Raw genomic sequence first — 12892 nt, forward strand, 5'->3', positions numbered from 1 at the left:
AGACAAAGTTTGGAGCTGAGACAAAATGATGGGACATCTAGAGACTGCCATACCCAGGGATCCATCCCATAATCAGCCTCCAAACGCTGACACCATTGCATACACTAAGAAGATTTTGCTGATAGGACCCTGATATCGCTGTCTCTAGTGAGACTACACTGGGGCCTAGCAAACATAGAAGTGGATGCTCACAGTCAGCTATTGGATGGATCACAGGGTCCCCAATGGAGGAGCTAGAGAAAATACCCAAGGAGCTAAAGGGATCTGCAACCCTATAGGTGGAACAACATTATGAACTAACCAATACCCCGGAGCTCTTGGCTCTAGCTGCATATGTATCAAAAGATGGCCTAGCTGGCCATCTTTGGAAAAAGAGGCCCATTGGACTTACAAATTTTATATGCCCCAGTACAGGGGAACGTCAGGGCCAAAAAGTGGGAGTGACTGGGTAGGGGAGGGGGGGGGAGGGTATGGGGGACTTTTGGGCTAGCATTGGAAATGTAAATAAGGAAAATACCTAATTAAAAAAATTAAAAAAATAATTAATATAGTTATATTGATTATATACTATTCATGATTTTAAAAATACATTTAGCAAATTAGTATATGCATACTTACTGAAAGCCTAAAACCCTCTCTTTCTAGCCAGTGCTCATCCATGAGCATCTCTTGGGAGAAGAGGCACATGCACCATAAGACTGTGGTGCTGCCTTATGAGACAGGGCTACCAGTTTGCAGTTTACCACAGAAGCTTAAGTATGAGCTGGGATGGCCTGCTGCTACCACTAAGATTGGCCCTTCTTGCATATACAGTCCGAGTTGGAGGAGGCAATAAGAAGTACTGTGCCCTGAGATTGGATGTTGGGAACTTATTCTGGGGCTCTGAGTGTTATACTTGCAAAGCAAAGGTCATTGGTGTTGTCTACAACACATTCAATAATGAGCTTGTCCACACCAAGACCCTGGTGAAGTACTGCATTGTGCTTATTGACAGCACACTGTACTGGCAGTGATACAAGTCCTGGGCCACAAGAAGGGGGCCAAGCTGACTCTTGAGGAGGAAGAGATTTTAAACAAAAAATGAGCAAAGAAGATTCAAAAGAAACACGATGAAAGGAAAAATCAGCAGTCTCTTAGAGGAGCAGTTCTAGCAGGGCAAATTTCTCTTCCGTATTGCCTCAAGACAAGGCCAGTGTGGCAGAGCAGATGGCTATGTGCTAGAAGGCAAGGAGCTGGAGATCTATCTGAGGAAGATCAAAGCCCAGAAAGGCAAATAAACCATCATTCATAGCTTGTGAAAAAAAAAAAAGAAGTCTAAAATTCTGACCATGAAGTTAAGAGAGAAATACGGGTGCTTGCTGTAGTCGGCATTTCTAAACATCACTACACAGAGTTCCTGCCAGTGACTGCAGACATTACTTGTGGTGGTTTGAATAGGTTTGGGCTCCACAGATTCATGTGTTTGAATGCTTAGCCCATAGGGAGGGGCACTATTAGGAGGTGTGGCCTTATTGGAATAGGCCTTGTTGGAGGAAGTATATCATTATGGGGTAGGCTTTGAGGTCTCCTATATTCAAACTCTGCCCAGTGTTAATCCAGTCTCCTCCTTGATGTGTTAAAATCATGGCTCAAATCTGAACAGGTCCCTGGTTTGACCCCAGGTTTCAGCACCAAAATGAAGGCTCATGGCTGAACACAGCACACTGGGCCCGAGCAGTTCCACGTGTGAGAGGTTGATTGAGGAAGTGGGGGAGGGTGGTGGCAGAAAGAGAAGGTGAAAAGAGAGAGGGGGAGGGGTGTTCTCCTTATTTACATGGAAAATGTGGGAGGTAAAGGTGGGAGGTGAGTCAAGTGGATTCTGGGAATATGGCAGCTGTTGTCTTGGTAACAGGTTTGTAGGTTGCGCTGTCGCCTATGTGATGTCATAGGTTTGGGAGGTCCTGATTGCCAACACTCCTGGCTACCTTCAGATCAAGATGTAGAATTGTCAGTTCCTTCTCCAATACCACGTCTGCCTGTATGTTGCCATGCTTCCTGTCTTAATGATAATAGACCAAACCTCTAAAAACTGTAAGCCAGCCCAATCAAATGTTTGTCTTTATAAGACATGCCTTGGCCATGGTGTCTCTTCACAGTAATAAAACCCAAACTAAGATACTACTGCATAAGCAAATATTCTAGAAGAATAGGACCTTTAGCAAAGTCAATGATGTAACACATTTTTACATACTAATAATGAATGTTTAGATGATATTCAAAGCTGATGTAGTGGCTCTCTAAACAAGCCGTCACCTAAAGACAGGGCTATCACAGTTTGCAGACCTCCAAGGAGAAACACTTGCAATTTACTGAGAGGTGTGAGAGCACTTGAACAAAACACACACTACATTCATGGGCTAAAATAGTCAATGCTGGGTAGATGTCAATTGTCCCTTAATTTTTATTTATTTTTATTTTTTTTGGTACTAAGTACAAATAAAACTGCTAATGAGGGAGGGGAAGGGAAACACATTTTCATAATGAGATTATTTGAAGTAGGAAAACCTACCCTAAATTTTGGCCATATCTTCTAATGGCAGCCCAGATAAAAGAACACAGAAGAAGGAAACTGCTTTTTGCTTCCTGGAAAGTTCATCTATCATGTTGCTAAGACATTTCTTTACCAGTACTAGAAGCAGGTTTTTCAGGATTTCTACATAGACTGATGGCCAGTGTCTCCTCAGGAATCCACCAGGACTACAGAACCAGATTTGGACTACTGAGAAATCCAGCCTTGTAGACTGAATAACTACCAGATTCTAAGCCTTTCCATTGTGAGATAGCCATTGTTGGAGGCTACTTTTGACCACAGCTTTCACAGCAAAGCATTCTTCCAGTGGAACACTCTGACTGCCACTGTTACTACTATATCACTGCGTAGGTTCCCAGGCAACATCTGGTCCTTTTTTTTTTTCAAGTCTTGATATGATCTGGAACCTATGAACTAGGAACATAAGGAACATTTTTGGGCCCTCATCATGGTACAATATACAACGGGACCTAGGTAAGACATTGAAGAAATGTTCAGTGGCACAGATACAGAAGAACACAGCTTCAGGGGCTCATCTTCTTCAGAAGATCTTTGCTAGACCCTCATTGATGTTTTATGTACTTTTGCCTCTTTATTTTCAGCCATGTTTCTGTCTCTTCTGAAGTTCTGCAAGGTGAAGGAGCACAAGGAGTTTGCCTTACTTTGGTCTTTATCATTACAGACATGACTATATTACCTGGAGTCTAAAAGGCAGAGATTTTCCAATATCTTTAAGCATCTACCTCCTTAGAGTTAGTTGCTCCTTTCCACCTCTGCTTGAAAGCCAGTTACACTTCACTTGAAATTCATTATTCCTTGTGGTCCTGCAGGGAGGCAAATTTCAAACACATCCTTCTGCTTTGATCTGAGGTCACCAGAGGGTGTCCTCCTAGAGGCCCAGTTGTCCGCCACCCCCTGCATCTCGCAAGCATCTAATACTGCACTGGTATTGTATTTCATGTGTGAACTAGTAATGGCCCATTTTAATGACAAACAAATTAATACATGAATATATATCTGCTTAAAGAGTATCCAGGGCCACCTCTTGAATAGTCTGGCATATTGCTGGTCTGAGAAAATCTGCTTATATAACAGACTTGAAGAAACCAACTACACTAGAGACCATCGGAGGGTACTTCTCTGAAGCTCACTTCCTAGACTTAAGTCTAGCTACAAATGACACACACTGAGTGCTTTACAGAGGCCTTCTGACTGCAGCTCTTGCATTTGTTGAGCATAGTTACACATGTTCAATCAGGGGTACAATTGCTTGGTCTCTGGTATATGCTCAAAAAGGAATTTTGATGGTTGAGTGAAGAGCAGTCTGAAGTGAGAACAATAGAGGTGCGAGTTACAGAGAGCTAACCTGAATGCTGTGGGTGAGAGACTTTAGCCATCTGAAATAACATTCCAGGCAAAAGTAACAGAAAGACCAGACATGAGATGGAGTTACCCTGCTACATAAGTAGCTCCAGGTCAGAGCTGCTGACCTGGAGACCAGGAGGTCCCAGAGGTATAGCCACAAGAGTCCTTTAACTTTTTCCTAAACAGTGAGACTTATAAAGGTGAGATATCTCCTAGACACAAGTACATCACTGGCTACAGAATGGAAAGCAGGAAGGATTAGTGCCTGTGGTGGCATATAGCCATGGGCAAAATCATGGGTTCACAAAAGACTGCTGAAGGAGGAGCCCACATTTATGGCTTGGGATGTGATGTGTGGAAGAAAGAGCAGAAGGAATCCCTCAACAGTTTGAGCAGCTTCACTGGTTCATTTGCTTGTTTTCTCCTACATAGAACAAAGAAGATATACTTTCTACAAATAGCTACAGAATAGTCATAATTACCATGTATTATAACATAATGAAAGGGGCAGAAGAGATGGCTTGGTGGTAAAGAGCACTGGGTGATCTTCCAGAGGACTCAAGTTCAATTCCTGGTACCTCCATTATGGCTTACAACCCTTTATAATTTCAGTTCTGAGAGATCTGACACCATCTTCTGGCCTCTGTGGGCACCAGGCACATATGTGGTACACAGACTTAAGTACAACAACCATACACATAAAATAAGAAAATCAGAAAATCAATAAAAAATAAACCACAATGAAAATCCTGATTAACTTAAAAAAAATACCCCAACACCAAAGACGCTGGTCACAGTGCTATAACATAAAATTTAAGCATAAAGGTGATGGTGGAGCTAAAGTCTAATCACTTAGAAATTAAAAATATTCCTATCTTGCTTCCTCCAACTCTTCTCCCTATTACTTCCTTTATTTCACTGTAGCCCAAGCTGATTTTGAACCCACAGCAATCTTCCTGCCTCAGCCCAAGTGTTGATAGCATGCCCAACTCTAAAACTATTCTTTGAAGCAATTTTTGAGTTAAAATAGAAATAAAGAAAGGCCAGGAAAGGTAGGATTAATTGCTTTTTAAAGTCTTTTTTTTTTTAATTAAAGATTAAATGCTCTGGAGGCAGAAGCAGGCAGATTATCTGTGAGCTCAAGGCCAGCCTGTTTTACCCAGAGAGATTCTGTCTCAAACACACAAATGTAACAAGGGCACATCACATTCAAGAAACATGACTATTTGATATGAGTGACATCCAAGCAGATCCACTTTAATTCTACTTATAAAATATCTCAAGTTAACTTATTCTTTGGTATAAACTTTCCAATGGTTCCAGGAAAGCAGTCCTCAAGACATTAAAGAGTATAGTGCATAGAAGGAACAAACAGCTTAAATATATTTACTGCTGTGATGAAACACCATGACCAAAAAGCAATTTAGGGAGGAAAGGGGTTATTTTGCTTACATTTCCAGGTAACAGTCCATCACTGAGGGAAGTTAGGACAGGAACTCAAATAGGCAGGAATCTGGAGGCAGGAACTGATGCAGAGGTCATGGAGGGATGGTTACTGAAATGCTTATTATGGCTTGCTCAGTCTGCTTTCATTTAGAACCCAGGGTCACTATCCCAGGAGCTGTGCCCTCCCCAACAATTGCTAGTTAAGAAAACTCACAACAGGTCGTCCCACAGCCTGATCTTATGAAGGCATTTTGTCAGTTTAGGTTCCCTCCTCTCTGAAGACTTACTTGTGTCAAGCTGATATAAAATTAGCCAGCACAACTCAGAAAGAAGATACAACTGGTCTAAACACTCAACCCAGAAAGCTGGAGAAAGGTCAGAGGTTCCCTTTCCAGCCTGACCCTGGCCTTATGCCAGGGAAGGAGTGCTGTAGAGGTTTGTAAACAGTACGATATGACATTTAGTAACCAGTATGTAAGCAGTAGAATATGAAACTGATATATTTGGAGAAAAATAAGGTACTCCCTATTAAAATTTTAAATAGCTAAATATTTCTCCTTACTTTTCTACCTTTAGGACTTTATGCTTATAAAAACTCTTGCAATTGGGGACAGAAATTGGTAAAAATAATGAGTGTAAGGCAAACAAACAAACAAACAAATGAACAAACATACAAACAAATAAACAACCAGAAAAAAATACCCTCCACAGGCTCTTGGAAAGGATAACAGAGTATCTATCATTAATAGTGTCAGGGATTGGTGCTTGTCCATGGGATGTGTTTCAGTTGGGGGAAGGATTGTGGGCCCTGAAGGGGATAAGAAGTCCACAAGAAGACAGACAGTCAAATAACCTGGACCCTTGGGGCTCTCCGAGACTGAACTACCAACCAAAGAGCATACACAAGTTGGACCTAGGCTTCCTCCCCCAACACACACATATGTAGCAGATGTTCGGCTTTGTCTTCATGTGGGTCCCAAACAACTGGTGCGAGAGGCTATCCCAAAAGTTGTTGCCTGTCTGTGGGATATGCTTTTCTAGCTGGGCTGCCTTGTCTGGCCTCAATGGGAAAGGATGTTCCTACCCTGCAGAGACTTGATGTGCCAGGGTGGGAGGATACCCAGGTGAAGGGTCTCTACCTTCTCAGAGGAGAAGGAGATGGGGAGAAGGATTTTGGGAGGAGATGACTGGGAAGAGGGGCAGTGAGCAGTGTGTAAAATGTATAAAAAACAAAACAAAAACCAGTAAGATATTATGCAGTCCTGTAAAAATATGTACCACAAACAAGATATTATTTGGGAAAAAATCCATACAAAGAAAATGAAAGACATAAGAAACATAAACTAGGTGCCAACTCCTACATGTTTTCATCTTTGGAACAGGATCTGGGAATTGCCACATTGTCCGTTATGACTTTCTATATTGTCTGAGTTGCTGAATAACTCTGTTGTATTTTTTTTTAAAAAATTGTGATGTTTAAAAACAGCAGTTCAAATATACATCTGGAAAACATACATAGAAGAGACAAATCACTTGATAAGAAGTTTATACCAAGAAATAAATTAATGTGACATATTTTATAGATAGAACTAAAGGCACTGGTTTAAGCCCATGGAGCAAATAACTGACTTTAACCTCTATTATGAACAACCCTCTTAATTATTTACCATGACTTTTATGAAAAACCAAATTTGCCTGACTAGGAAGTCAGTGTTGTACTAAGTAAATCTAACCTATTTTCATTTCTAAGACCATAGTGCAATCCAATTAACTGTGCATAAGGCCAACTATGGCTAAGAAGGAAAGTATACTGAGGGTTTAAAAGCAAATCTTGATGGTATGGAGGCTCATGCCTGTAATGCCAGCACTCAGTAGGCTAAGGCAGAAGGATATTGTATTTAGGGACATCTTGGATAACACAATAAATGCATTTTGCTTAGCAAAATTAAAAAGAAACAAAAAATACAAACAGTAATCAACCAAAACCAATCAACAATAAAACCAAATACAGAACAACAAAACCAAATCCTATTACGCTTTATTACTTACAAGTGCTAATCTAGCAAAAATCAATGAAAAATTTAGATACTAGTTACTGAGTTAAATCCCAAATTAAAAGGAAATAATATTATAATGAATATTCAAATTCTAGAGATTCCAACTTACATGTTTTGAGAGTAGAACTGTTTGACAAGGAACTTGACAGATTATGCATTCATTCTTTTTACCTATCAGAGAGAAGCAAATGTTTAGTTACATTATACTGACCAGTGTTGTGAAATATGTATGAACACAGACTTTGTGTTACAATGCAGGATTACACATTGTATAAATGTTTTCATGTTCTTAAATAATGAAGCTGTGGATTCATGAAAAAATTTATACAATAATCTATTTTCCTGCTTTGTAAATGTGTTCCCAAAGAGTGATACACAAGTGTCAGCAATACTTAGATTTTACAATGGAATCCTTTCTTTCTCACCCCACATCCAGGGCATTCAGGTATGAGTATGTATATGTGTTTTCTTCATGCAGGGACTCACATACACTGTGTTCTACTATTAAATGTTAGCAACAGTCCCTAAAAAACTTTCTTTTTGAGGTTGGGCATGGTGGTATACACCTTTAATCCCAGCAGAGAGGCAGAGGCAGAGGCAGAAGGAGCTCTTTGAGATCCTGGTCTATGCAGTGAGCTCCAGAACAGCCAAGACTATATACTTTGTCTTCAAAAACAAACAAAAAACCAACCAAACAACAAAAAAACCTTTCTGAGAGGGGCTTTTTTAGTTGCCCTGGAGGGTTTTGAACACAATCCTCTTGTTTCTGCCTCTCAACTAGTACAAAGCACACACCACCATCTGGTTTTGTGACATATTAATTTAAAACTTTGAACAATTTAAGATGAAAATAACTATTTTAAGCCTCTATAATGCCACTCAAGGTTACCTTTACATCACCACTGAGTTTCTGTTACTTAGAGCCAGTCTCAGCTGAGACCTGTCTACCAGCTAGCATATAACTAATTTACCTGCTTACACTCTAGTTTTTTGCTGATGATCTAGAAGACTTGCCCATATTTCACTATCTTTCCCCCCATAAAACTGACCACCATCTTTGCTTGAATCTGTGAACTCATTGGCTAGCTCTCAGCACCAACCAGTCTTGTTATCCCATCATTCATGTGGACCACATCTTGGGTCCCTTAACAGCATTTCTGTTGCTACTAAGCCCTGGACATCCTTAGTACCCTATGTAAAAATGCAGAATTGTCATAAGAATTTCTTATAATTAAACTTCCTATCTCATAACACACACACACACACACACACACACACACACACACACACACACACAGCAGGGGGTGCTGAGGGTGACCAAATGTAAGTATGTCAAGGTCAGAAGTCACTTCCAAGAGTCAGCTCTTATAGTAGGTTCTGGGGATTGAACTCAGATCATCAGGTTCAGCAGCAAAGACTGTTAACTGCTGACACATCATTGCCAGCCTCTCCTTTCTTCTTATAAAGGCATTCAAATACCATTCAAATACCCTCTTGCCCTGCATGTTCCTATGCTAACTTTCTTACTCCATGTTGCTTTATTGTACTATCTTAAATAGGAGCTGCACAGTAAAAGATTACAGAACATATTCATTAAAAGACAAGTATTAGCCAGATGTTGGGGGGTGTGGGGTGGCATATCCCTTTAATCCCAGCACTCCCAAGGCAGAGGCAGGCAGATATCTAATGAGTTTGAGGCCAGCCTTTTCTACAAAACAAGTTCCAGGACAGCCGGGGCTACTACATAGAAACCTCGTCTCAAACAAAACAAAACAAAACAAAACCCCAAACAACAATACAAAACAAAAACCAAACTGCAAGCATTGTGCTGGGGAATACTGAGAGGGGGCAGAGAGGAAATCCCTTGTAGTTCACTGCCAAATGGCTCATATTTAATATATACCTGCTTACACATCAACTAAAAATAAATACTACACTGAAAGAGAGGACCTGAATGAAAAATCAGCAAAAAGAAAAGAGCCAAAATAAGTGTCTTTCAGTAGGGAATGAAATAACTTATGGCATAGTAACTGAAGGATATTTACAACCTTAGAAATAAAAGATTATTTGTGTGTATTTGTTTGTTGTTGTTGTTTTGTTTCTTGAGACATGGTTTCTTGATGTCCTACAACTCAATCTGTAAACCAGTCTGGCCTAGAACCCAGGGATCTCCTGTGTATGGGTCCCAAGAGCTGGGATTAACAGCGAAGGTAGTCTGTGCCCTAGTAAGCAATAAAAAGTTTACTAAATAGTATACATACAATATCATTTTTTGTTTTTAAAATCTGTACTACCACAGGCCAGCAAACTGGCTCATCTTTGGTAAAGACACTTGCTACTAAGTATGATGACATGAGTTCAATCTATGTAACTCATATGGTGGAGGGAGAGAAACAACTCCTACAGACAGTCCTTTGACATCCCCCACAGTGTGTGTGTGTATGTGTGTACGTGCGTGAGAAATTGCCATCAAGGGCCAGAGAGATGACTCAGCAGTTAAGAACTAGTTTTTCTTTTAGAGGACCTGAGTTCAATTCCCAGGATCCATATGGTAGCTCACAACCTTCTGTATCTCCAGAACTAGGAGAGTCAATGACCTTGCGGATACCTGGCACAAACATGGTGTACAAACATACATGGAAGCAAAACACTTATTAAAAATAAGTAAATATTTAAGAAATTTGTGTTACCTGAAAAAGTCTGGAAGATACACCAGAGTTTAGCAAGACTGTATGAACATGGATCATAAGACTGAGCTAAGTTAAGATTCTGTCTACAACTCTCTATCCTTTTCCTCCGACTTCTTTTGTGTGTCTCTGGTATTAACATACTTTCCACATGCAGTACCTGTGGTTTTGGAAAAATAACTTCGGGGTACTGGAACCTATGTTGACCTCATGATTCAAGGACCAGAAACACCTGGCTGTGTACCACCCAAGGCCTCAAACTAGTCACACAGAACAGTGTTGGGACTTTGTAATTTACAACCATGAAGGTATATATCTTTACTACTCTAACTTTAGGTTATTTTAAGTCATTGGTGACTTCTACCACTGACCCAGTAGATATTTTCTTTTCTTTTTTTTTTTTATATTTTTATTACATATTTTCCTCAATTACATTTCCAATACTATCCCAAAAGTCCCCCATAGCGCCCCCCACTTCCCTACCCACCCATTCCCATTCTTTTGGCCCTGGCATTCCCCTATATTGGGGCATATAAAGTTTGCAAGTCCAATGGGCCTCTCTTTCCATTGATGGCCGACTAGGCCATCTTTCCATACATATGCAGCTAGAGACAAGAGCTCCAGGGTTCTGGTTAGTACATCATGTTGTTCCAACAATAGGGTTGCAGATCCCTTTAGCTCCTTGGGTACTTTCTCTAGCTTCTCCATTGGGAGCCCTGTGATAAGATATTTTCAAACACCGATTCTTTGACCTTAGGGGAAAATCTAGGTCATCAAGACCTTTACTTCCTTCTTAAGCCAACACCTTTCTTCTGTCTACTTGCCATCTATAAAATACATTTCCCAAGGAGGTAGTATTTTCCAATTGCCTAATCATTTGGCATTTACTTACATGCTACTGATTCACCATTAACATTCCTGACTCCTTTGAATTCCAGATTCCCCATTCAGGACTACTTCCTGTTTCTTCCCTAGAGAGCTCACACAAAACAGGGTCTAAGGTGTCAATTCTCAACCTGTGGGTAGTGACCCCTCTGGGGTTACCTAAGATCACATGAAAACACAGATATTTCCATTATGGTTCATTGCAGGACTCTAACCCTGAAGTAGCAACAAAAATAATTTTATAGTTGGGGATTACAACATGAGGAACTGTATTAAAGGGCTGCAGCATTAAGAAGATTGAAAACTACTGGTCTAAAATGAGCTTACCAGTTTATCCTGGCTGATCTCTGTCCAGCATCCACCAGCAAAAGAGTTCAGCTCCTTGCTTCCTTGAATTAAGCCCACCTCACCTACCTCTTCTTTCCCAAACCACTTCCTTTTAGAGTATACACCAGAAACCCAAACATTCTACCCCTGGTTGCACATGTGTACCTACACTCAACAAATACATAGCCAGAGTTTTCATAGTAGCAGCATTTGCCACTTACAAATCTGGAAACCACTTATGTTAGCTCAACTAATGAATGAATAAGTTGGAATGTGATCACACAGTAGAGTTCCATATAAATGTGGCACCTACGTGTATAAAGGTCATACTAAATAATGTGCGTAAAATCCTAGAGAATTAAGATAAGGCTGGGCAACAAAATGAAACCAAAGTCTACAAGAATTTTCCGAGGGCTGGTGGTGTACCTGTCCCTTTACTCGCCAAATTAAATAGGTCGGTCACGTCCCACTGCTCTCTACGCATGCGGGCTCCCCGCCGCCCCCCCCCCCCCCCCCCCCCCCCCCCCCTCCCCCCCCTCCAGGCTTTACTTCAACAGCAACAATATTCACATCTGGTTAACTGACTGCTGCAAACTAGCTTCCCACCAGATGCGAAATATGCAGCTGGCTTTCTGGAGTTCCTGCTTCGTCTCCCTGCAGGGGTTTGGTGGTCATGGAGTTGCACAGACCCACTGAGGTTCCTCGCTTCTGTCCCACCCACGGGAGTGAAGCCACGCTGTGAGCCCTGGCCAGCGAGCCTTTTTGGCCCATTTCGCCCGCCCGGCCTGCGCGGACCTTTGAGGAGGCAGGAGTGGCAGTACACGTGCCCGCAGCTGGTCAGGCTGAAGGACGACTTCCTGTGCGGCGACTGGAAACAGCGATTACAGAACACCCAGCTGGCCATGACCGGGAACCCACGTGAGACTCGCGCGAGGCCAGCGAGGCCACTGACGTACGGACGCACGTCTCAGCTCAGAAAGGCTGCTCTGCGCTTGCGCTCATTCCAGCGCATGCGTACAAGACCGCGCCTTCCCGCCCAAACCGATACAGAACCAATCCTGGGGGGGGGGGGGGGGGGGGGCGAAGCCAGGGCCAAAAGTACTGAGGCAAAGAAAGGCAGTCTTCTTGGTGGCGGAGGAAAGCTTGGCGATATGGGGCAAGGACAGTGGCTTGTTGCCCACCACGAGGAAGTTTGTTGCTAAGGAAGCTGGGTGAAGCTGGGTTAGGGTAGTGGATATTGAGGGAGTCTGGTTGGATCAGGCCTCACGGTAGAGACAGGCCCAGGGACATTTGTACACACCATAATGGAGAGAAGAGAAAACCGGGGACCCACAACAATCAAGAAGAACCATAGGTTCCTAGCAGGGTAGGAGGAAAGGACCACCAGGAGGATGGAGGTGGGCTAGGGGAACTAGAAGTACCCAGGGAACAATGAAAGCTTGGGAGGGATTGCATTTGGACTTGGGACAGAAGTGTGTCAGAGCAGCACAGAGATCCCTGGTTGTTACTATGTCCACAAGACAGGGTTTACTTTAGGGAGGATCATCCCCCCCCCC

At 42.0% G+C, this 12892-nt stretch overlaps 1 protein-coding gene and 1 long non-coding RNA gene across 2 annotated transcripts in view; one reads left to right on the plus strand and one right to left on the minus strand.

Annotated features, from left to right (window-relative positions):
* The window catches only part of Rnf212 (ring finger protein 212), a 41562-nt gene extending 29283 nt beyond the window's left edge, over positions 1-12279 (minus strand). The window contains exons 1-2 of the mRNA XM_021163699.2: positions 12132-12279; positions 7547-7608 (exon numbers count right to left, since the gene is read on the minus strand). Coding sequence (XP_021019358.1) covers positions 7547-7608; positions 12132-12240 — 171 coding nt within the window. The 5' untranslated portion in view covers positions 12241-12279. The remainder of the gene's footprint in view (positions 1-7546; positions 7609-12131) is intronic.
* Positions 1925-5929, plus strand: LOC110295219. The gene is made up of 3 exons (XR_002378028.1): positions 1925-2017; positions 3984-4134; positions 5639-5929. It is a non-coding gene; the product is annotated as an uncharacterized LOC110295219 (long non-coding RNA).
* Positions 12280-12892: the final 613 nt, after the last annotated feature.

The sequence above is a fragment of the Mus caroli genome, chromosome 5 (genome assembly GCF_900094665.2).
Source record: "Mus caroli chromosome 5, CAROLI_EIJ_v1.1, whole genome shotgun sequence".
NCBI classification, from domain to species: Eukaryota; Metazoa; Chordata; class Mammalia; order Rodentia; family Muridae; genus Mus; species Mus caroli.